The 22,579-nt window shown below is 30.7% G+C and overlaps 1 protein-coding gene across 8 annotated transcripts in view; it reads left to right on the top strand.

The window, feature by feature from the left end:
- Positions 1-22,579, top strand: part of LOC127709431 (rap guanine nucleotide exchange factor 6-like) — a 92,687-nt gene that overhangs the window by 11,169 nt on the left and 58,939 nt on the right. The window contains exon 1 of one of the 8 annotated variants that reach the window (XM_052214964.1): positions 11,197-11,858. The exons of the other annotated variants lie outside the window; for them this stretch is intronic. Within the exon in view, the coding sequence (XP_052070924.1) occupies positions 11,824-11,858 (35 nt within the window). The 5' untranslated portion in view covers positions 11,197-11,823. Of the gene's footprint in view, positions 1-11,196; positions 11,859-22,579 lie in introns of those variants that run through there. 8 annotated transcript variants of the gene reach the window in all.

The raw sequence follows: 22,579 nt of genomic DNA on the forward strand, positions 1-22,579 counted from the left end.
ACTACAAGTTTCCATACCACAAAGGGATGGTTAGGATTTGCTTTGGGGGGTTATGGCTCAAACCGTTTAGGAATTAGGGGCAAAAAAGGGGGAAAAACAAGGTTGTCCTGGTTAATGGACAAATACTTTAGTACAAAACATAATTCAAAGCAGTGTAAGGGAGATAAATCAAATACATCATTGAAATTATCTCCCTTACACTGCTTTTAAATTATGTATAAAGTAATGGTTAATGAACAATAAAGATAATCTAAAACAGTGTAAGGGAGGTAATCCAAATACAACGTTTTGGTTACTTCCCTTACACTGCTTTTAAATTATGTTTAAAGAAATGCATATTTATAAAGGAAGACCAGTAAAAATATCTGCAAATGTTTTCATCTTTTTTTTTTACAAAAAAATCCATATGAAAGATTTGACACTATATTTTTATTAATTCTATTATAAAATAGATTAAGTTAGCACTATGGTAAATTTAAATGGGTAATTATGGTTGCCAACTCCATTGGAAATTTGAATTGAGATTATGACCATATCTTGAGGGAAAGAATTTTTTTTGGGGAAAAAGGGGGGGGGATAAAAAGAAATTGTGGGGGGCCAATTTTTTCTCATTTCAGATTTCAGAAATTAAAAAGAATTATTCTTCAAATATTATTTTTTTTTCAAATTTCAAATATTGAAAAATTTCAAGAAGTAATCTTTAATTGCACAGTATGGCGCATTAGATTTGTAAAATCTTTGATCACATTTATTTATTTGTTATGCCGAATCTAACAGTGTATTTAGATTTTTAATTTTGGGTCCAGTTTTCAAATTGGTCTACATTAATGTCCAAAGGGTCCAAAATTAAACTTTGTTTGATTTTAGCAAAAATTGAATATATGAGGTTCTTTGATTTTAACAAAAATTGAATTCTTGGGGTTCTTTGATATGCTGAATCTAAACATGTATTTAGATTTTTGATTTTTGGCCCAGTTTTCAAGTTGGTCCAAATTGGGGTCCAAAATTAAACTTTGTTTGATTTCAACAACAATTGAATATATGGGGTTCTTTGATATGCTGAATCTAACCATGTATTTAGATTTTTTATTTGTGGACCCCGTTATCTAATTGGTTCATATTGAGGTCAAAAGGGTCCAAAATTAAACTTTGTTTGATTTCATCTAAAATTGAATTATTGGGGTTCTTTGATATTCCAAATCTAACCGTGTATTTAGGTTTTTAATTTTGGGTCCTGTTTTTTTAAATTGGTCTACATTGAGGTCCAAAGGGTCCAAAATTAAACTTAGTTTGATTTTAACAAAAATTGAATTCTTGGGGTTCTTTGATTTGCTGAATCTAAACATGTGTTTAGATTTTTGATTATGGGCCCAGTTTTCAAGTTGGTCCAAGATAGGGTCCAGTATTTAAACTTTGTTTGATTTCAACAAAAATTGAATATATGGGGTTCTTTGATATGCTGAATCTAAACATGTATTTAGATTTTTGATTATGGGCCCAGGTTTCAAGTTGGTCCAAATTGGGGTCCAAAATTAAACTTTGTTTGATTTCAACAAAAATTGAATATATGGGGTTCTTTGATATGCTGAATCTAACCATGTATTTTGATTTTGGACATTGGACCATAATAGGTAAATTAAAAAAATTCAAGTTCTTAGACCACATTCTTTCTGTGTCAGAAACCTATGCTGTGTCAAATATTTAATAACAATCCAAATTCAGAGCTGTATCAAGCTTGAATGTTGTGTCCATACTTGCCCCAACTGTTCAGGGTTCGACCTCTGCGGTCGTATCAAGCTGCGCCCCAGCGAAGCATTTTATTGTATTATTTCTTTATTTTTTTCATTTTCAAAAGACAGACACATAAATATAATGTGAAAAATTTCAACCTTAACTTTTATTTTTCATTATATATAAATTTGAAAAAAATGACAAATAAAAAAATGCAGTTTTTGGGGCCACAAATCAATTATACATTTGTGATTATTTTTGATGATCCTAAATGATTGTTTTGGTCTAATTATCAATTACTAGTCTAGATCTTGTCCAGTTAGTTATTGATAAAATAATTTAGGATTATATTGACAATATTCCTATGTAATTAATGACATGAAAACCCTATGATTGATTTTAATGACAAGTTTGACAGGTGATTACCCATACCATTTTGTTCATCAGTAGATTTTACATGTTTATGGAGTTTCCTTTGTTTACTTTCATATGGGAAATAAATGCAGAAGTTTGCAGCTAGCAATACAATTATTGATATTGTACATTCATTTCTTTAGAAATTTTCAAAGTTTGCAAAGAAAAAAATTTGAGAAAAATTTGATTTGAATTGGTTATTAAAGTTAGCAGCAGATAATATACTACCACATTGTAATTCTTTGCTGAGTTTTTCTAAACAGATGACTTACATTTGATACATGAATTATCAATGGTAGATCCAAAGACCAGAGTTGAAATTTCCTTTCTTGTGACTTTTTTTTTCAATTAAGAGTAAATTAGGCTGACCCCCATTTTTCAGGTGGAACCTCCCTAGATCTTCCCTTGAAAACGAAATTAAAGTTGATATGTGAATTAGTCCCAGAGACGAAAGAGGGTGTTGAAACTTCCTTTCTTTTGATTTTTTCTTTAATTACGAAAACATTTACTAAATCAGGTTCTGACCCCCATTTTGTCTCCTTAAAAAAAATGGATTTTTTTTCTGAAGGCTCGTATTGTGTGGTGATCTCCAGATGTCAACTTTTGTAAACTTTGTGTTTTGGAGGGTCCAACTTCCATATTGTATAAGTCAAACATTAAAATTACTGGGTAAATGACTTTTGATTTTATAGTGACTTATCTCTCCAATTAAAAAGTTTGCTGAAAGTAGGTTTAGGTGATTAAGAAATTCCTTTATGATAGGAGAGGTATGCAGAAACAAAAATAACTGTCTGAACTATGTCTGAATAATGTTTACATAAAATGAAGATATAATTTGAATAAAAATCACTATAGATATCTTAGCAGTTTGATAAAAAAAAGTAAAAACTTTTATCATCATTCAAGTGTCAAAATTGTTTTCACTTTTAAACAAGTTTTAGGCTGGTATGTGTGTTTGTGTACATATCAGGTAATTGAGAAGGATGAATAAATTACCAAAGGGCTAGTATAAATGACTATTTAATTGAATTAAATATTAAAAATATATATATATTTCCTCGGGGTACGAAAAGGTAGTCAAGATTTGTCATGTTAGTCAGTCAGATTTAAGGTCTTCCCCTTCACCAGACCTCTCTCTCATGGTGTCTATAATGATGAATGCATGGTTCACAAGATTTTTTCATTAATTCTGGAATGCATTTTACAAGAGCTTTTGAATGTGATAATTTTGTGTAAAGTATATACAGCTATTGAAACACTTTGCTTTGGATTATATAGAAGACATACTTATGTGTGAAATTAAGTAGTAAGTACTTGGTCATTTATGCAATTAAGTTTTTTTTAAGTTCTATATACTGTTCTGATCATAATTTATATTCTGTTTTTTTCTGAATATGTTTTTTCCTAACATTTTAAAATCTTTGGAATATGGTTTCATGTATTTGATTTTGACTTTTTTTGTTATGAGTCCTTTGTAGATGGAGAAAAAGGTTTGGTTTTTTTTTTTGCTAAATGTTAAGGACTTTTTGATGCATTTTTAGTAAAATTTGTTGAACATATCTTATGAAACTCTAAAGGAGTTATCTCCCCTGGATCTTTTAAATAGATGATTGATGAGAACGATACATATGAATATGATAAAATGCCCTCCAGTTTTTTGTGTCTGACAGTATGCAATACATTTGACCTTATGTGAACTAGAGATGACCCTGTTTTACTGACTTCACATTTATATTTTCTTACATCAATAGATAAATCCAGAATTATTTTACCAGGGGACAATGGCAAAGTAGTCTTAAGTAGTTCATCCACAATGATCACTAGCTGTCAACACTGAAGTAGCCTTCACGATAAACTTTTTTGAGTCCACAAGCCCGAAGCTCAATTTTTTGAAAATTTTAGTTGGATTCTGTTGGCTTGTTGAGAAGAATTTTACAAGCCCGAAAGCAATTTTTCAAGCCTGGGCTGTAGGACTTGTGGTTAAGCGTGGACTGCTGAAGTTGTGAGTTAGAAGCCTGTTCATTGGCAAGATGCTTTTGACAACGACCTTATTTGAATAAGTATTTCCAGTTTTCTTGTGGTATTTTGCAATGAACTCTTGCTCCCTCACCAATAAAAACTGGCTGCCATGATAATTCCAAGAATACTGGAAGTGGCATTAAACATCAATCAATTAATCAATACTGACCTTCTGCAATCATCTTTGAAGGGGGGGGCTTTTTCATAAACTTGCAAATGAAAAGTGCAGTTACAAGGTTGGCTCTCATTTAAGATGGTATGATATTACACAAATGTTTATAAAGTTGACTATAAAAATATTTGTGTACATGTTATTATGAATAGGACATGGAGATCCATTAGTAATACATGTAGTAAAAGGATAATTTTATAGTTTATTACATCCACTGTTGATCAAACGGTGCAAAGGATGATGATAAATTCTGTCCTTTATGACTCAATGTATTTCACACCTTTCTGGTAACATGTACATAATCCTTACCCTGAAGGTTGATTACATGTATATTGACCTGTGAAACCGATCCAAATGCTGCATCTTACCACGATTTCCTAAAATCAGGGTGTGATGACATGAGGTTCAATAAGCCAAATTGCCTATATAGTCTTGCAGGAGTTAAATGTACATGGTAACACCTGGTTATACAACAAGGACAGGCAAAAATTGACCCTTAAGTGATAAATGTTTAATTTTGAATAGCTCTATAAATTTGAAATTGGAAATTCATGGGTTATAGAGACTGAGCTTTACTTTTGTTCAAGAGGTCTCATATGAAACTCAATAAGTATGACCTTGAGGTTCACTTAACTTAGTCCCAGGTGTGACCCATACTGTTAAAAAGCAATTTATCTTCAATGCAGTTATTGACAGAAGTCTTTTAGAAAATGGGTTGTAAATTTAAATTAGGATAAAAGTACAAAAAATGTAGATGTAAAGTTTCATACTGATTTTGTTCAGTGAAGCATCATGATCTTGACTTCATATACATATTTATAACAATAAATTGCTTGTTTTTTCATCAAATGTGCATTAAGGTGTATGATGTAGAGAAATTATGCATGAGAATTAAATGATATTAAATAAAATTTTATTGATTTAAAGTGTTCCCACCTGTACTGTCCAAACATACCTACATTTGTGTTATAAAAGTGAAAAGTAAATATTGACTAAATCCTACTCTAATCAATCATCTGAAGATATGTATATTTTAATGGCCTTTATGGATGGGGAGACAGATGGCAGAGTAGGCCTATTAGGTAATGTTTGAAATTATTTATGTCAGAAATACAAGATATTAATTACAGGTATACATTTCGTATACAAATATGTGAGTCTGGATATTGTCTTGTTGGTGCCTTGATAAAAAAACGACTTTTGCAATGCATTGTTTAAAGACCAGAAAAAGAAGTGTTTTATGTGCTTTGAATAAATCTTGACTGTAAATGCATGGATTATGGGTCCAGACATAAACAAAGGTATGTAGTATTAACATGCAAATGTGGAAGGTATATATACAAGTACTCCAGTGCAAACATCATACTCAAAGCAAATAAAATATTTTTGAAGTGTTCCATGAGCTATATTTTAAATTTTTTCTAAATAGTAACATAAAAAGTGTTCTGGTTAATGTTGATTGCTCGATTATTGGCAGATTAAAACTACGGTAGAAATTCCACCACCAAAATCGGCTGTCTGGACTTATGGTGGCACTACAAACATCCATATTCCATAACTATGTAAGAGTGAAACATCCTGCTCAGTGTTCGGTGGAATCACATGCAAAACTGTCATCTTTCACACATTTCTTGCTGATAATACTTAAAATCTTGATTAACTTTCCATCTGATGAAGTATATAACAACTTCTTGAATAAGAACAGAATTAAATCCCTTTGTGATGAGCTGCAAAAGACTTTGACATTTTGTAGGACTCTGACAATGTTTATATAGCAATTGACAGTTCACTCTGACAATGTTTATACAGCAATTGACAGTTCACCCTGACAATGTTTATACAGCAATTGACAGTTCAGTCTGACAATGATTATACAGCAATTGACAGTTCACTCTGACAATGTTTAAACAGCAATTGACAGTTCACTCTGACAATGATTATACAGCAATTGACAGTTCACTCTGACAATGTTTATACAGCAATTGACAGTTTACTGGTTGTTAACTTTTGTAACACCTTTGATTGTTCATGTATTAAAGGGATAGTAGCTACGATTTTGACAAAATTATGACCAAGTTTTAAAGCTGCTAAAATCAAAGATATGTACTTTAAATTAACAATAAGATCGGTGGAATGTTTATATAAAGTACAGAAGTGTTAATAATTGATAATTAATATCGTGAAGCGTGCCTTTTCATCTCATTAATTATGCATCGGGTTTACTTCCCCAACTTTGCCGACACAGTGAGTGAGATGACCAAGATATAAATAAATATGAACATGTGCTTTTGTTTTCTTACGTATTTGACAATTTCTTTAGATTAAACGACAGTATTTGAAACCATTTATCAAATTATGTAAACAACAAAATATACCAAATGCCTGCGTATTATTCGAACCCAAGGTTCTCCAACAATGGCGATATTATACACTTGTTTTATATTTGTATGACAAAACAATGCCGATAACGTATACACGTGTTTGTGAATTGAATTGGGGCCTTCATGCAGGGTACACAGGAAGAATAATATTAAATTGTAAGAAGTTGATTTTTAATGTCTTCTAAGTTGTGAGATCACTGCTCTTAAATTTATAAAGATATTTTGGACAATAATGATTTGAACACGTCACGATTTATTTTCATGTGATCTGGATTCGAAAAGTTCAGAAATGTTTTTTACATATCGCAAACCGTCGTAATGTCGACTGCTTATATAATGACTTCATCTGTGTGACGGGTGTACATGTTTGTAAATGATTCTAATGACCGATCTCATCGCCGTTATTTATTTTGAATTTACAATAACTTGTCTGCACCTCTTTATTGTTTCTTTTTCTCGCAGAAACTGTTAACACACGTTCCATTTCTGCGATAACATTCCTCTGTTCGACATTTTCCATTCGAGGGACAACTTGCGATTGTGCATTGGGAACTGCGGAGTTAAGGTCAACATAGGTCATATGAATAAGGGTTGGCTTAACATCGAATTTTTGTCTATAGACAAAAATTAAATTCAGGTGTAAAACTTTAAAAAGCTTCTAAATGCTAATTAGAAAGTAAATTCTAAATAAACATTTTGTACAAAATCCGGCATATAGATTAGAAAAATAATTTTAATGAAAATCGTAGCTACTATCCTTTTAAACAAATTGTCTTTTGTATTGTGTACAGTTAATTACTCACATTATTTGAGGGTATTAAAGAGACAACACAATAACAAAGAAACTTAACACTTAAAAACTTTAATTACTGATATTATCAAAGTAGTTGAACTGAGTACTCTAGTATTGATTCTACCAAAAATTGCCATCCCTTAAATGTGGGAAAGCAATAGAGCTATCTATACAAAGTAAGAATGAACAAGGACCTCTAAGTTACTTGGCATATGTGTTTATATAGTAAATGTGTAATGTTTGTATCACCAAACTGCATTTAGATATGTAAACCAAATTTGCTATTATAGGTGTTACTTTAATTAACAACTGTCACTTCTGAACTTTTCGTTTTGAATTTTCCTTGGAGTTAGGTATTTTTGTTATTTTACTTTTTTGATATTCAAGGAGTTAAAGCCCCTTTCAATTCATATATAATGCTTATATACAGTTTATTAATAAACACCAACATTTCTGTCATTTAATTTTTTTTTATAAAATGAGACTTGAAGTTGAGCTGATTGCCTGCCTACCACCTTGCCTTGTTATGCATTGATAACCTCCTTCATTTTGGAGTCATGGATTTCAATTTTCTTTCATAATTGGATCAAAACTTTTGGATTTTTGTGTTGCTGTGTTGCTGCCTCATTATATTTACCCTGCATCTCCTTTGTTTGTCTCACCATGACATGTAGCATAGATTTGAGCGTGCTGTTTCCGTGGATTGGCAGTGTGCATCAACAATTTGTTAAAGCTTGTGATTAGGTCAGTTTAAGGGCAACCACTATAGGCAAAACATATTAATGTGTCAAACAATTTATTCATTGTTAATATTTATATTTATTTGTTGGAGACCTTGATTAGAGGTTAGTTCATTTTTAACAGAATGTTTGGCAAAAATGAGTGGATATTATCACACTGTATAGCATGCCCACTAGAAGGTTAGCCATTGATAATTATTGTATGGGGCATGCACTTGTCCCTAAATTAGGGCATACAAAAAATGAATTGCATTGTCAGTATATCTGATATTTTTAAGGAGCAGACATTGTATCAGATATAAGTAGTCAACATAATTGGAAGGTCTAGGAGATAGTGTTTCACAAAAATATTTACATATCATCAAATTGAAACAATTTATTTAAAAGCCGAAATCTGAGGATTGAAATGTAAATAGATACGACTATCTTCATATTTTAAGTAGATTTCACTAAATTTAGTTCGAAATTTAAGATAGTTAGACCTTTATCATGTATATATGAGTATATGTGTCCTGAATATAACCATAAATATAAGATAAAGGGACAACTTTGTGTCTTGCAAATATACCATGTATAGAATTATTGCTTTATATCAAATTAATTAGCATTTAAAAATCTTGGTTGTATATGTATCTATAAGGGTCTGTTTATATACTTTCCTAAGTCAGATTAGCTTTTTGCTGTGTGATTGAGTCTCTATGCTTGGAAATATGTTTGACAAAATCTCTACAAGGTAGGCATGTTTCAGCAGAGCAGAAGAACAAGTGAACTTGAGATGGTTTTTTTTTGTGTTGTTGGGTTGCTATGTCATAATGGTGTCACTCATTGATGTATACTAAGTAATGCCCAGCATCTGCATGTTATAACTGCAGTAGAAGACAAACAAATGGCAACAGTGGTGCTTAGGGATAGAACTTTATGTAAAAACAAATGAAAATGTCTGAGAAATTGTTAGTCTTTACCAGTGGGACATAATGACCTCCATATTATTCCACATCTAATACAGCTTTTTAATAAGATTTTAGTCAATCATACCAAATACATATGTTGTTGCAAATGCTAAGATGAGGAATGGCAATAAAAGCAATTTGTTTACTGTCAAGTTGGAAATTTTAGAAAGTGATTTATTTTTATGCTAATTTCCCAATGAACATTTATTCTTTTTTTCTAAAAATTAATGTGTGCAAGTGTAATAAAAAGCAACACACAAGCGAAACATTTTTACACACAAATGTAATGCACTGAATGTTAAAAAATATTTTGATAAGGAAGGCTGTAATTTGATTCCTGAGTGTTGTAGTAAAATCTGATAAAAAATTCTAAAAATTAACAATATTCTATTGATTTAGAGATGTCCCTTGTGACAATATGCACTTTCATAGAAGTCAACTAGAGCTTTTATTCCATCACCCATATCTAATTACATTTTGATACTTGAAGGAAATATTTTTTTTTTCAACTGTTAGTTGCCTTTTAATGGAAGCTTGCAAAATTTGTTTTTCATTTGAAAGTTCTGGATACATTGGAAATCATGACATTGGTACTTTTATCATGGAGTTGTCAAAATCAATTGTGATAGATGTTATCAAAGCAGGAAAACTGATAGAGACCTGTTTATGTTGTGTTATAATTGGGATGTATTCTCTATAGCTAGGGGAATTTCTGCAATGGTATATTAATTATTAACACTTGAACATTAATTGAACTATTAGGGGGGAGGAAAATAAACAGCATATTGGAAAAAAAAAGATATTTGTAAATATTTAAAGCATTGAACTTATTAAAAAATCTACCTTTCTATTTCAATGAAAATGAAGTGATTATTATCTTGCTCCCTTATAAATATATTACTATGTTGGCAATGCATTTATATATAAAACTATCTATTTAACCAACTTATTTAATTTTTTTATCTGTGGGAAAAAAAAGTATAAAAATGTAAAATTTTGCGTATGTTTTGATGAATTGATTGTGACATTCCTGTGTAAACATGGAAATGATAATAAAATGTAATCCTTTTATAATTCCCATGCTACAATGCACATGTAAAACAATGGGCTGTGTCATCTGGCAAAAAAACTAGGTTTATAAAGGCCAGTAATATAATGGTCTTTGTTATGTATAATGCATCATAAAGTTTATAAAGCAAATAAAAATATCAAAGTCGCAAAAAATTTCTACTGGAAGTAAAAAATGTAAAATATAAAGATGAATAAAAAAGATTAAAGATGAATATGTTCTTTTCAATTGTAAAATCTAATTCTTGTAACACTTAAGTTAACAATATTTGTTGATGGCCAAGACAGCAGTATGAAAACCAATTATATTACTTTATTGTCCTGGCTTTATAAAATTGTTGGGTAATTGACAATATATTGTAATAATAACATGCTTTGTATATTATCAAACAATTACCAGCAGTATGTCCAGATGTCAGATTTTTTATGATAGATATGAGATCAAATGACCATAGCGATTATCTTTGATAAAAGGAATATTAATTAGCTTACTAAGTGATTAGTAGCTGTTATCTCTAACCCTCTTTAGGCTGATTCATAAGTCAATATTTGATCTTTAAGAGGTGATACCCAAACAATGGACTTTGTATATTTGTGAATCATTGAGATTTATATGAGCTGTAAAATATCTTTGTTATGGAGTGAAGATAGTAAAAGAAAGGAATGTGTTTAATTAACTCAATTTCACACCCGATGTTTATAAACATTTTGTGTACTTTTCGAACTTTTCTCATTTGGATGAGATATTAACGTTAGTTTGAACTTGGAATACTGGAACAAATTGGATTTTTTATTTTTTTATTTGATTTGCTTTGTTGAAATCAGATTTTTCGTTAGTGATGACACGTCATGTAAATTAACTGTTAGATTTTTTGCGGAAACTACTTTTTCACTGTGGAAACAAAATATAATTCCAATTTAGTGTTTGGATGGAATTGCTGTGAAAAGCGAAGAAACTTAATTCTTTGATTGTAATTTCATAAATAGATTTTTTGGTGTATGAGAAAATGATAGAATATGACAAAATGAACCATCTGAATGAAATCTTGATCAATTTTTGGAGCATAAGAATTTGGAGTTATCAACAATTTGATAAAAGTTCAAGAATCTAAAGATATTCAGAACCATTGAACTAATATCCCAGCTTGAGTACAGATCATTATGTTAGAAAACTTTCAAGTGGAAAGTTGATACATGGCACAGGATCTTGGATGCAATTAGGAAGTGCGGCCACTTAATACCCCAAACTTAAAACAGGGCATTTAGCGCATACTGTTATGTAGATGTATTTTTTCATTGATGCAAAGGTGCAGTTAAGATACTGCAGCAAATAAAAAATGATATGTATACGTCTTGTCATGAAGAGATAGTGAAGTGTTGAAGTGATGTAATATCATTTGTGCCATCTCCTGTGAATGTGGTGAAAAAGGATTAGTTTGTACTATTCATGTGAAATTCTGTTTTCTTCATTAAAGGGGAATGGAAAGTGCCAGAAATGTTGTGTACAGTTAAATGAATTTTTTTCATAAAATGGATTTATTTATTTAAAACTTAAATGGCAAATATGATCCAGGAAGTTGAGTTTATAAGGTAATAACTTGTATAGTGTTTCAGCTTTAAGGGGGAGGGGGGACACTCTTTTTCTTTCAAGGCTGGCATGATATTATCCCTCTGTAACGAATCAGGGATATATTTGGATCATTGGGTAGAAGAACTCAATTTGTTGATTTTAAGCTACAATAATGTGTAAATCAAAGCTTATAATAGTTTTTTATATATATCATCTACTACAGAAAAAATTCTGAATAATCTATTATAAAAGAATAGGTCTACATGTATATAGCTGCATTTACATGTGTACATGTAGCTTGATAAGTCCAGCCGATTTTGCTGAAAGGCCTTTGATTTTTAAGTATCAACTGATTTTGAAGAAAAAAGAATACATTCAAAAATGGCCAAATGTAAAGCTGATTCTTCAATTTGCCTTGATGAAACATGCTTTTGAAATAAATAAAATCTGATCTCTGATCTCTGACTTGTATGAAAAAAATTATAAAGTATGTGGCTACTTTGAGTTTGTCTTTTAAGTGTTACATGGAAATTAGGTAAACGGACAGAAGGTCACAGGACAAAAAGTCACAGGACATAAAGTCACAAATTTGATAGGACAAAAAGTCACAGGACAAAAAGTCACAAATAATTTGTTGACAATTGTTTGAATATATAAGAGAAAGATATTGAAATATTTTCTTTTTATTTCATATATTCATTTTTAAGTTTAGGACATTGTTCATAAGCCTTGAAAAATGAAAATTTATTAAATTTTAATCATGCAAAGGATATATTTCTTGGCACAATGAAGCCATTTAAGTACGAAGCCACTTTGACATTTTGTTATCATAACAATTATTTGATACTTATTGATATTTATTGATTAAATTTTAATTACAAAGTTGCTTCATATATAATAGTTCAAGAAAAAAAAAAAAAATTTTTTTTTAAAATTAGTGTTTTTTTGTTTAAAGAAAAATAATCTCAAAACTGAATTGTGACTTTTTGTCCTGTGACTTTTTGTCCGTGACTTTTTGTCTGTGACTTTTTGTCCTGTGACTTTCTGTCCTACATTCGGAAATTATCTGATAATAATGTTTTCAAATACATTTTCCAAATGACAGTAAACAATGACTAAAGCAGAAATGTATGAAGGATAAGTGTTGTGCTGTTTAATTAATTAAGAGTATTATATTGCTAGTCTTGGAATAGAAATAAAATTTTGTGAGAGACCCACTGACCAAAATATCAAGAATGCTGATATAGTGATATGTGTTAAAATACAAGTCCAAGTGTTAACAGATTAGCATCCAATTGGGTTGAAGTTTAGCTATACATTGTATATAGGATCCAAATATAATGTCTAATGGCAAATATTTCATTTAGCTGTCAAATTCATGTTCACCGATTTGACTCAAGTTCTCATATTTGATTTATAACCTACTAAAACGTATATCCAAATTACAATAAGTCTGAAATAAACAATTAGCAATGCATGGAGTCGATAATATGTATCAGTATTTCATGTGTATTTTAGTCTTAGACCCCATCTAATTAACAATCGAGATGACCTCCGAATACTGCCAATGGTCACATAACCTGAGATAAACATAAACATAAATGTAAATAGATAGCGACCTCGTGCAATTGGACTTTTCTAGGTCTGTTTGATTTCATGTTATAGGTTTAAAAAATACCTGTATAAGTGATTTTTTGTGGATCGAATCTGAGTTCAATGAAATGTTGACATTCTTTTCCTTTTAATGGCTGAACACGACTAATACATGCATAACCAATCTCTTGCTAATGGGTTAAATTGAAGGTCACACGAATACGGATTCTATGACGTCGAATTATTCACTTGCAAGTGAATAATTCATCGGCTATGTTTCTTAGCTTATTTTGCCAAATTGAACTAAACTGGCTGCTAAAAGCGAATTATTATTTCACTATTTCACTTTCATTAATTATTGAACAAAAAAAAAAATCACATATTAATTTTGTTTATATCTCGTAGCTAATGCCCCTTTAACAATTATTATACCCCTGCTTTAAAAAAGTGGGGGTATACTGTTTTACATGTACCTCTGTCTGTCCTTCCGCCAGTCCATCCATCCGTCAGTCAGTCCGATGAATATTTTCGTCGCATTTTTCTCAGGAACTACTTGACAAGGATTTCTGAAATTTGGTTTCGGGGTTTATATAAGTAAGTTACACCGTGTGATGCGTTTTCAGATTGATCACTCAACAACTTCCTGTTTACCGAACGCTTGTATTATTTTACACATGATAGCCAAGTTGAAAATTTTCGTCACATTTTTCACAGGAACTGCTTGACAAGGATTTCTGAAATTTGGTTTCAGGGTTTATATAAGTAAGTTACACAGTGTGATGCGTTTTCAGATTCATCACTCAACAACCTCCTGTTTACCAAACACTTGTATTATTTTACACATGATAGCCAAGTTGAAAATTTTCGTCACATTTTTCTCAGGAACTACTTGACAAGGATTTCTGAAATTTGGTTTCAGGGTTTATATAAGTCAGCTTTACCGTGTGATGCGTTTTCAGATTCATCACTGAACAACTTCCTGTTTACAGAAATATTTGGGCGGGGGTATCATCAGTGAGCAGTAGCTCACAGTTTTACTTGTTTGGATGACCAGATGAATTATTCGTCTTTATTTGATCTACCTTTGAGTCACATCAGTCATAATTTTGTCTGAAGTTTGCAAAGAAATAAATATCAATACTTGTAAAATCCCAGGACAATTTGTTGGACAAATTATATTTATTTATTTGTCTATCTTCATCTTGATACTAGTTATATTACTACTTATTTATTGAAATGTTTAGAAAAGGAATTCGCTTTAAACTTCCAAAAATCTGATTTCTGTATAAATTGTGGTCCTCACCTTTACAGTAAGTTTAAAAGCATCCAGTCAGAATTGCAGAATGAAAAACTTTGCTTTCTAGTACAATGTACTTCAATGCTTCATTGGGTCATATTACTTGTGGAATATACAGAGAGATATTTCCGAGTGTATCACCCAAATTCACCAGCATTCACTTTGAAAAATCACCAACAAGAGGGATTTTTAACTTTATCAATTAATCCATTTGGGAATTAAAAAAAAATGTGATTCATATTCATATGGATATTGAAACAGATGGCATTATCTTTGAGCAGTATCACTGAGTTTATATTTAGTAGATGGAATCTAGGTTTGGCTGTTTTCCATCACCAATGATTTAGACTTATCTAATATTGATAAATGTTGATCGTTTGATTTCTGTGGCATAGTTTGATGAAATTAATTTGAAGCTCTTCATTCTAAATTGATTCTTTGTTGAATGTGACCGTCTATGTGTCCTGACATTTTGCAAGAGAGCACACAGCAAAATGTCTTGCCAGCTTTACTGATAATGACTGCATTATATGTGGAAAGTATTAAAGGTCCAGGTGTTCCACCTTCTGAAATATAGCTTAATATTATCATATTATAATATCAGCCCTCATGCCTTATGTTCTTGGAATGATATCTTGACCTGATAATATCATGAATATATCTGATATGAAAACTGTCAGGTGATAATCTGACATTATGCAAAATAGCCAATTTGTACAATACAATGCTGCCATTTAAACAAATGTTTGTGAAATATTAAACATGCCTAATTTTTATTGAAAATGCAAGTTTTGTCAATCAATCATCACAAATAGTTGAATGTGTTTGTATGCACTCAAAAGGCATTTTTTTTTATACATTCAATCAACAAAATTAATTTTTATTTATAACTGAACATACATATTATATACACATGTTGACTCCTTGATGTTGTGTGTTTTATTTGTGTCAATTTGCATGAATTGAGTTTTTGTCTCATTGATGAATACCCACATCTCCATTTATTCATGCATATGCATTTAAAAAAAAAGAGGTGAAAGATACCAAAGGGATATTCAAACTCACAAGTCAAAAACAAACTGACAACACCATTAATCCACAATTACATGACATGTGTATATAGTGATTTTCCTAATGATTATCTGTGTTTTACAACTTATCTACACATGTAAGTGATATAATAAGTAAGAAATTAGTATCACTGTATGGTGCTTTATAATTCTCTTAGTCACCCATTAATTTAATCTATTACATGTGTTACAAATTAACATGCTTAGATTAGCAGGAAGTTATTAAGGGTACATGTAATTAAATATCTTACAAAAGATCAAGTATTTAAAGTTGTACTAGCAAATGGACTTGTTTGTTTACATATTTATTTGTATGTGAACTTATCACTGATCTAGTATATATAGTAATGCATAGGTTATGCTAGACTTTTTCATTTTTGGAACATGTACTGAGATTTTTTTTGGCAAGAACCTTAATTTGAAGTGAATTGGTACAAGTGTGGAATCCTTCAAATTCAAACAAAATAAAGTTTTGTATTTGGTTCAGTTCCATTGATATTATGCCAGAGTAGCCAGACCATAAGTTCCAAGTTTTAATAAATCACACAAAATTATTTACGAGCACCCATGATTATCTGTTTTGTTGCCTGGTTGAAAATGAAAAGTATGTTGCTTGTTTTCATGAATAAAAGGCCAAAATAAACTTACATGTCTAACCCTGAATCTTGAAAATCAATGATGGTGTCTTTTAGCAAAATACATTCAGAGGTAATACTATTAGAGGTCTATACCTTAAAAAAAAGACTTGCTGCATTGCCATAACCATACAACCAAGCTTGGTGCTTTTTATCTGCATATAGTCTATTTTGACATAGTTCTACATTAGTTTCAGGTTAAACTTCAGTTATAATAGTTACATTTCTTTTCTGGAATTATTTTATAGTTAATGTGTCATTAAGGTTCATTTTTAGAAAAGATCAATAAATTACAAGTTTGTAAATGTTAAATTTATTTAAAGGCTGATTGAAACATCTGCATTTTCAAGAGAACTATTTAAATCTTGATCTATAAAAGATGTGGTAAACTCATCTTTGCTTCATCAAAAAATGAAAGTAAGAACCTGCTGGTGCTATAAATCAGTGGGTGACCTGGTTACCAGTTTATATTTCATAGACTGTGATACCAGTTTATTGGAACTAATACCTTTAGGCATTGCATCTGTTAACATTTGTGTGGTTAAATCAGACTTACATCAAAATGAAATTGATCAAATGCTGTAAAAACAAGCTTGAAGAAGTGTTAGCAAAGCTTAAATCAGTTTTCCAGAGGTATAGTTTAAGCTCAAAAAATTATAAGCCATCAGGACTTGGAGTAGGAGATAAAATAATCAGACTCAGATATGACTTAAAATAGGCCAACATGATGCATTGACGCCACTACCCAGGACCTTAGACACAGCTGTACGCCATGTTAATTTGATTCTATCTGAATAGGTTTTGTAATAGAATAAAATGTGGTTATATTACAATGGTTTTAAGGAAGCTGTCATTCTACTTGAAACCCCATAGTTATATTTGAAAATACTAGGGAGAACACTGAACTATGGGCACTACCTCTACTTCAAATAAAAATATCACCCATCATTTTAGGCAATTAAAAATCAGGAAAGCTTGATATATGCCAGCATTTTAAATAATCATGCATTATCTGGAACATACATAACATGACAAAAATGTTAAGAATCCTTTCTTTTTTAGACAAGATACATTTTTATGCCCCCGCCGTAGCGGAGAGGGCATTAAGTTTTACCCTTGTCTGTCTGTCCGCCTGTACGTACGTACGTCCATAGGTCCCAAAGTAGGTTTCTGTTTTCTAACTTTAGTTTGCCTCTGCTCTACCAAATGTTAAGAAACTTATACTATAATGCTTATTACCACATAATACAGATCAAGTTTGAATTTTGGTGGTGTCACTTTAAAAGTTCCAGAGTTATACCCGTTTACAAATGGAAAAAATGCTGAATTTTTTGTTTCCGTTCTTCTACTTAAGTTTGCCTCAACTAAATGTTATGAATCTTATACACAATATTTATTACCACAAAACTCAGATCAAGTACAAATTTGGGTAGCATCACTTTTACTGTTCTTCAGTTATGTCCCTTTATAACTTTATATGATATGTAAGCGGGGGCATCATCTGTGTCCCATGGACACACTCCCCATTTAGTATTTAAATATTGTTTTTCCTTATACATTTTCCATTTGAGAAATTACGACTCCTATGATCCTCCAATTAGGTTTCCTCACAGCAAAAACTTTAATTGATAAATCTGTGATGAGACATATGTTTTTTTGTCAAAAACAAAGTTTGATAAAAGAAAAGATAATGAGATTTCATTGAAGTTATAAGCATATGGAATCTATGTCATGCAAAAACCCCAGTAAGAATTGTTTGTGAAAAGATGAAATACTTTTTTGTTATGAGTTGTCATGTCAGTGCATTTGTGTTTATTACTAAGAATTAAAAAAAATCTATGGATAAATTCTGATGATTTGTAATTCCTTGCTGAATGAGAAAAATCTTTTCATCAGAGAAAAATATATAATTTTATTGAAGGATAAACATATTTTTCTTTAATTAACAAGAGAATTTAAGCTTTTGACATTTTTTATTGGTATGTAGGAAGCGAGAAAAATATCAGAATGGTTAACCAAGCTCAGATTATGAAATTTTCTTCCTGGATCCTGCAGCTTTTGTCTCATATAAATATGAATGACATTTCAGCTGTCTTTAGATACTTGCTACTTTGAAGCAAATAATCATCTTTTTATGTACTATTGAGATTTAAAATGTAAGATATATTGACTTCAAGTATTATTTACATGTACATGTTGGCCCCTTATTTATACCTACTGTACTTGAATTGGTTGATGAAGCCTCAAGATGAATTAAGTCACCATTATGACAACTTATATTTTGCCACTGAAATACCACATCTAACAAAAATAAAACAAATGTGGAAGATGAAATAAAAGGATACATTATATATACATAATTTCATTTTGCATGTGTGATATGAACAAGGGTTGACCCTGTACATGTAAGACTAGAAATGACAAAGCTTGGTACAAGAAAAGTTCTTCATCTTGAGTATGACAATAAAGCCTTAAGCAGTCTTACAAGACATATTGGTTGACAGTGAAACACATTATATATGTGGTTTTTACAAACACTACAGTTAACACACTGGATAATAACAAATATCTACTGACATTAAGTAACTTCGAAATATGTGATTATTGAAACTAAAAAATAACACTTTCTGTCCCTCCATCTTTCCATCATTCCATTATTCCGTCTTTCCATCCTTCCGTCTTTCCATCCATCTGTCCCATTTTAGTTTGTTTGAAGCTTGAGAGGGGCTTTTGTGTCCTTAGACACATTCTTCTTTTATTCTTCTTCATTCTTTGCATTAATATAATTCATGTTTATTTGTAATATGTCACAAACATTTTATTTGTTTAATGACAATATTTAGAGATTGGTTTAATAAATTCAACACTAACCTTTATGATAGGAATCCTACAAAAACAAAAACAAATCTACTATTTTTGAAATTGATTTGTTATGACTGAGGATTAATTGGTCCTTGAACTTGTATTAACAACAGAAACTCACCTTAATGGTTCATTCAATCATTAGTTAACATTGTTCTTTGTAGAGCAGACCAAATTTAACATGATAAATGGTAGAGAAATTGATTTGTCCTTGTGAGGTGTCAAAAGTTCATTCCAATCAGAAAGTAGTAAAAATATTTGTAAAACAGACACTTGTTTCAACACTTTCAAGTTTTTTCTTTGATGGTTTGAATATGTTGTATTTATGTAAGTAGTGAAGGAATTTTTAGGTAGACAGGTGTAAAATATTGACAGACATATTAATAAGAGAGAAGGTATTATTAACATCTAGTGAACAGTTTTTTAAGTACATCTGTAATTACAACAGAAACCATATATATGGCAACCAATTTTCTTGTAAGAAGTCGGTACTCTTTTGATTTTACCAACAGCTTTTTGGTTCTGAAACATGTCAATTGCTAAGATGGAACAGTCTGAGAAACAGTGATTTGCTCTTACATGCACCTATAGCTATAACTAACCTTTTAACTGGCATATATGGGATCACTTCTCTCCAGGCACTCCGGCTTCCTCCATCATTAAAAATTTACCACCTCAAATAGCACAATAGTGCTCAAAGTAGCATTAAACATCCAATCAATCAATCAATCAATCAATATATAAGATCAGTGTAAAAATAAGGAGATTTGGTATGAATGCCAATGAGGTATCAACCAGAAAGAAAATTTCAAGTGCATTGATGTAAAATACTACAGGGCACTGTACAGCCTTCAACAATGAGCAAAACTAATACCATATAGTAATTTGCTTTAACTTTTTGGCAGTGTTTCCAGAAAGCAGTACATCTTATAAATGAACATCATGCAATTAAAAAAAGAATACCCTAATTGAAAAAACATTCAGAATTGCAGTAACTTTACCCTTAATTGAATAAGATGTCGCACCTTTTGTTTGGTAATTCAATTAGATGAATATTTTTCCCAAGTGAGTTTTTTGTATAATAAACCATCACAGACACAACATATAAAATTGTAATTAGCCTTTCCTTTCTAATTTGTAGTAAGGTTCAAAGATTCCTGAATTGAGTTTATTTCACAGTCTAATTTTGTGATCATGATGGCCATTTTATACATGGAAATTGAAATTGAAATACTTATTAATAATAAAAATAAACGTTAATCAGAACATGTATAGTCATCATAACATGAAAATTAAATTGTTAATTGTAATTTTTCTTTTTTACATGGTCAGGTCATCAACTGTACATTGGTGACCAAGGAAAAAACACATACTGAACTATCAACATACATGTTGTTGGTAGAATGACATGATAAATAGTCAGATGTGTATAAAAAGTTTTGCTTGAGCAATGTTTGTGTGTGGTTATGTGAGATATTGCAAGTTAGGAGTTATGATTTTAATTGGGCAATAACTAGCCTTACATTTACATATTCCTCTTTGTGTACCTGGGGACTATTATTGATTGATAAAGTTTATACCCTTTATATGCTGTAAATGTTAATTTCTTGTGTATAGTCATGTTATAAAGGACTTTAAATGGAGTAAAATGGACAAATTTGAATAATTTAAAATCATTGAAAATTTGACTTGAACTCTCCTGGGCTAAGTTAAACATTATGATATTGGGGTTGACACAGTGTGGGACAGAATTTATAAGTTAATTATCAGAGTGTACAATATAACATGTAATCATTATCAGAATTGTAATCAGTGGATAATTTTTATCAGCAAATATATATTTTTTTTTCATCACACATTGGTACCTTGTGTATTTTGTTGGATAATTAAGTTGTGTCATCGCGGCTAATTTTTCTACAGTATATATCTTAATGAGGAGGCTAATCAACTGCATTTTATTGGATAGTACTTGTTTTTCAATTTTGAATTTATCAACAGTCATGTGATTAATTTTTGATGGTAATATATATATATATATATGTTACATGTATGTGAAAAGCGGAGACATGTCTCTATTGCTTTCCAAGAACAAAATCACAATGATTAAGCGAAAAATATATTCTTTGAAAGTGAATGTCTTTGAAAACGTTTTTATAAATGATGAGAATTAAGGAATTGATGGAATTTATAGAGAAGTGTGAAGAAAATCCATTTTACTGTAAAATTAGGAAAAGTCATTCTGTCGTCTGATTTATTGAGTTTCTAAAGCATGTTGGTCTATCTAACTGGAAGCACTTTAACTGATTTGGCTAATGACAACAACAACAGAACTAATTTGTGCAGGGATAATGATTTGAGTGATTGTAGGGAGACTGTATATAGTGATAATGTAAAAAATGATATGTGTAATGATAGGAATCTATGGTTGTCTCAGACTCTTCGAATTAGAAATTTGTCAGAGAAAATCACAGATTTAGACTCAAGAGACTTAAGGTATTCACGTCATATTTTGTTTATAAGCATTGGTTGTTTTAATATTTAATTTGGCATGTTCTCACGATCTGCGGTAATTGAGTTGGTATTTTGAAATAAGTTCTGAATATGTAAGATGTGACATCAGTATTTTATATATTATATAATTGACTTTTATTGTCTTTCTATTTAGAGACATGGAAGGAAGTTAGTACCAAATTGATGTTTCACTGAAGGCTTTGTGGGAGCTAAATTACTTTATATTTCTAGGAATACTCATAATCAAAGAAACTGAGAAAATTTAATGAGTCATCTGAGATTTTCTCCAAATTTTGTGATGTAATTTGATTTGCACCAACATATTTACTTACATGTTAAATGGAATTGGATACCCTGCATTTATCAGGTTTTTCAATAACATATGATCAAATCGCTGAAAAAAACCCTCCCAAATTATTGAAAACAATTATTCTGCATTGACAATAAGGTCTTGGTGTAAATTAAATACACCCTAATACATACAGTCTGTATTATAAAACTAAGTATTTCAGATTTACTTAAAACTGTTTCTATTTAGCAGTAAATCATTTATGCTGATAAATATTAAGTTAATATCCAAAAACACAAAAAGGTAGTTCTAACGGAATTTTGGACAGGAAAGTTGATCACATTTAATGAGAATAACTCTTTATAAATTTTATGCGTCCCGTCCCTCTGAAACGCTTTTCTATATACCTTCATCAGGAACATTCAAACTTAAAAATTGTATAGCCTGGGATGTATAAATACATAGAACATTAGGAGTCATATGA

Source organism: Mytilus californianus, unplaced genomic scaffold, assembly GCF_021869535.1.
Source record: "Mytilus californianus isolate M0D057914Y unplaced genomic scaffold, xbMytCali1.0.p SCAF_7, whole genome shotgun sequence".
Lineage (NCBI taxonomy): Eukaryota > Metazoa > Mollusca > Bivalvia > Mytilida > Mytilidae > Mytilus > Mytilus californianus.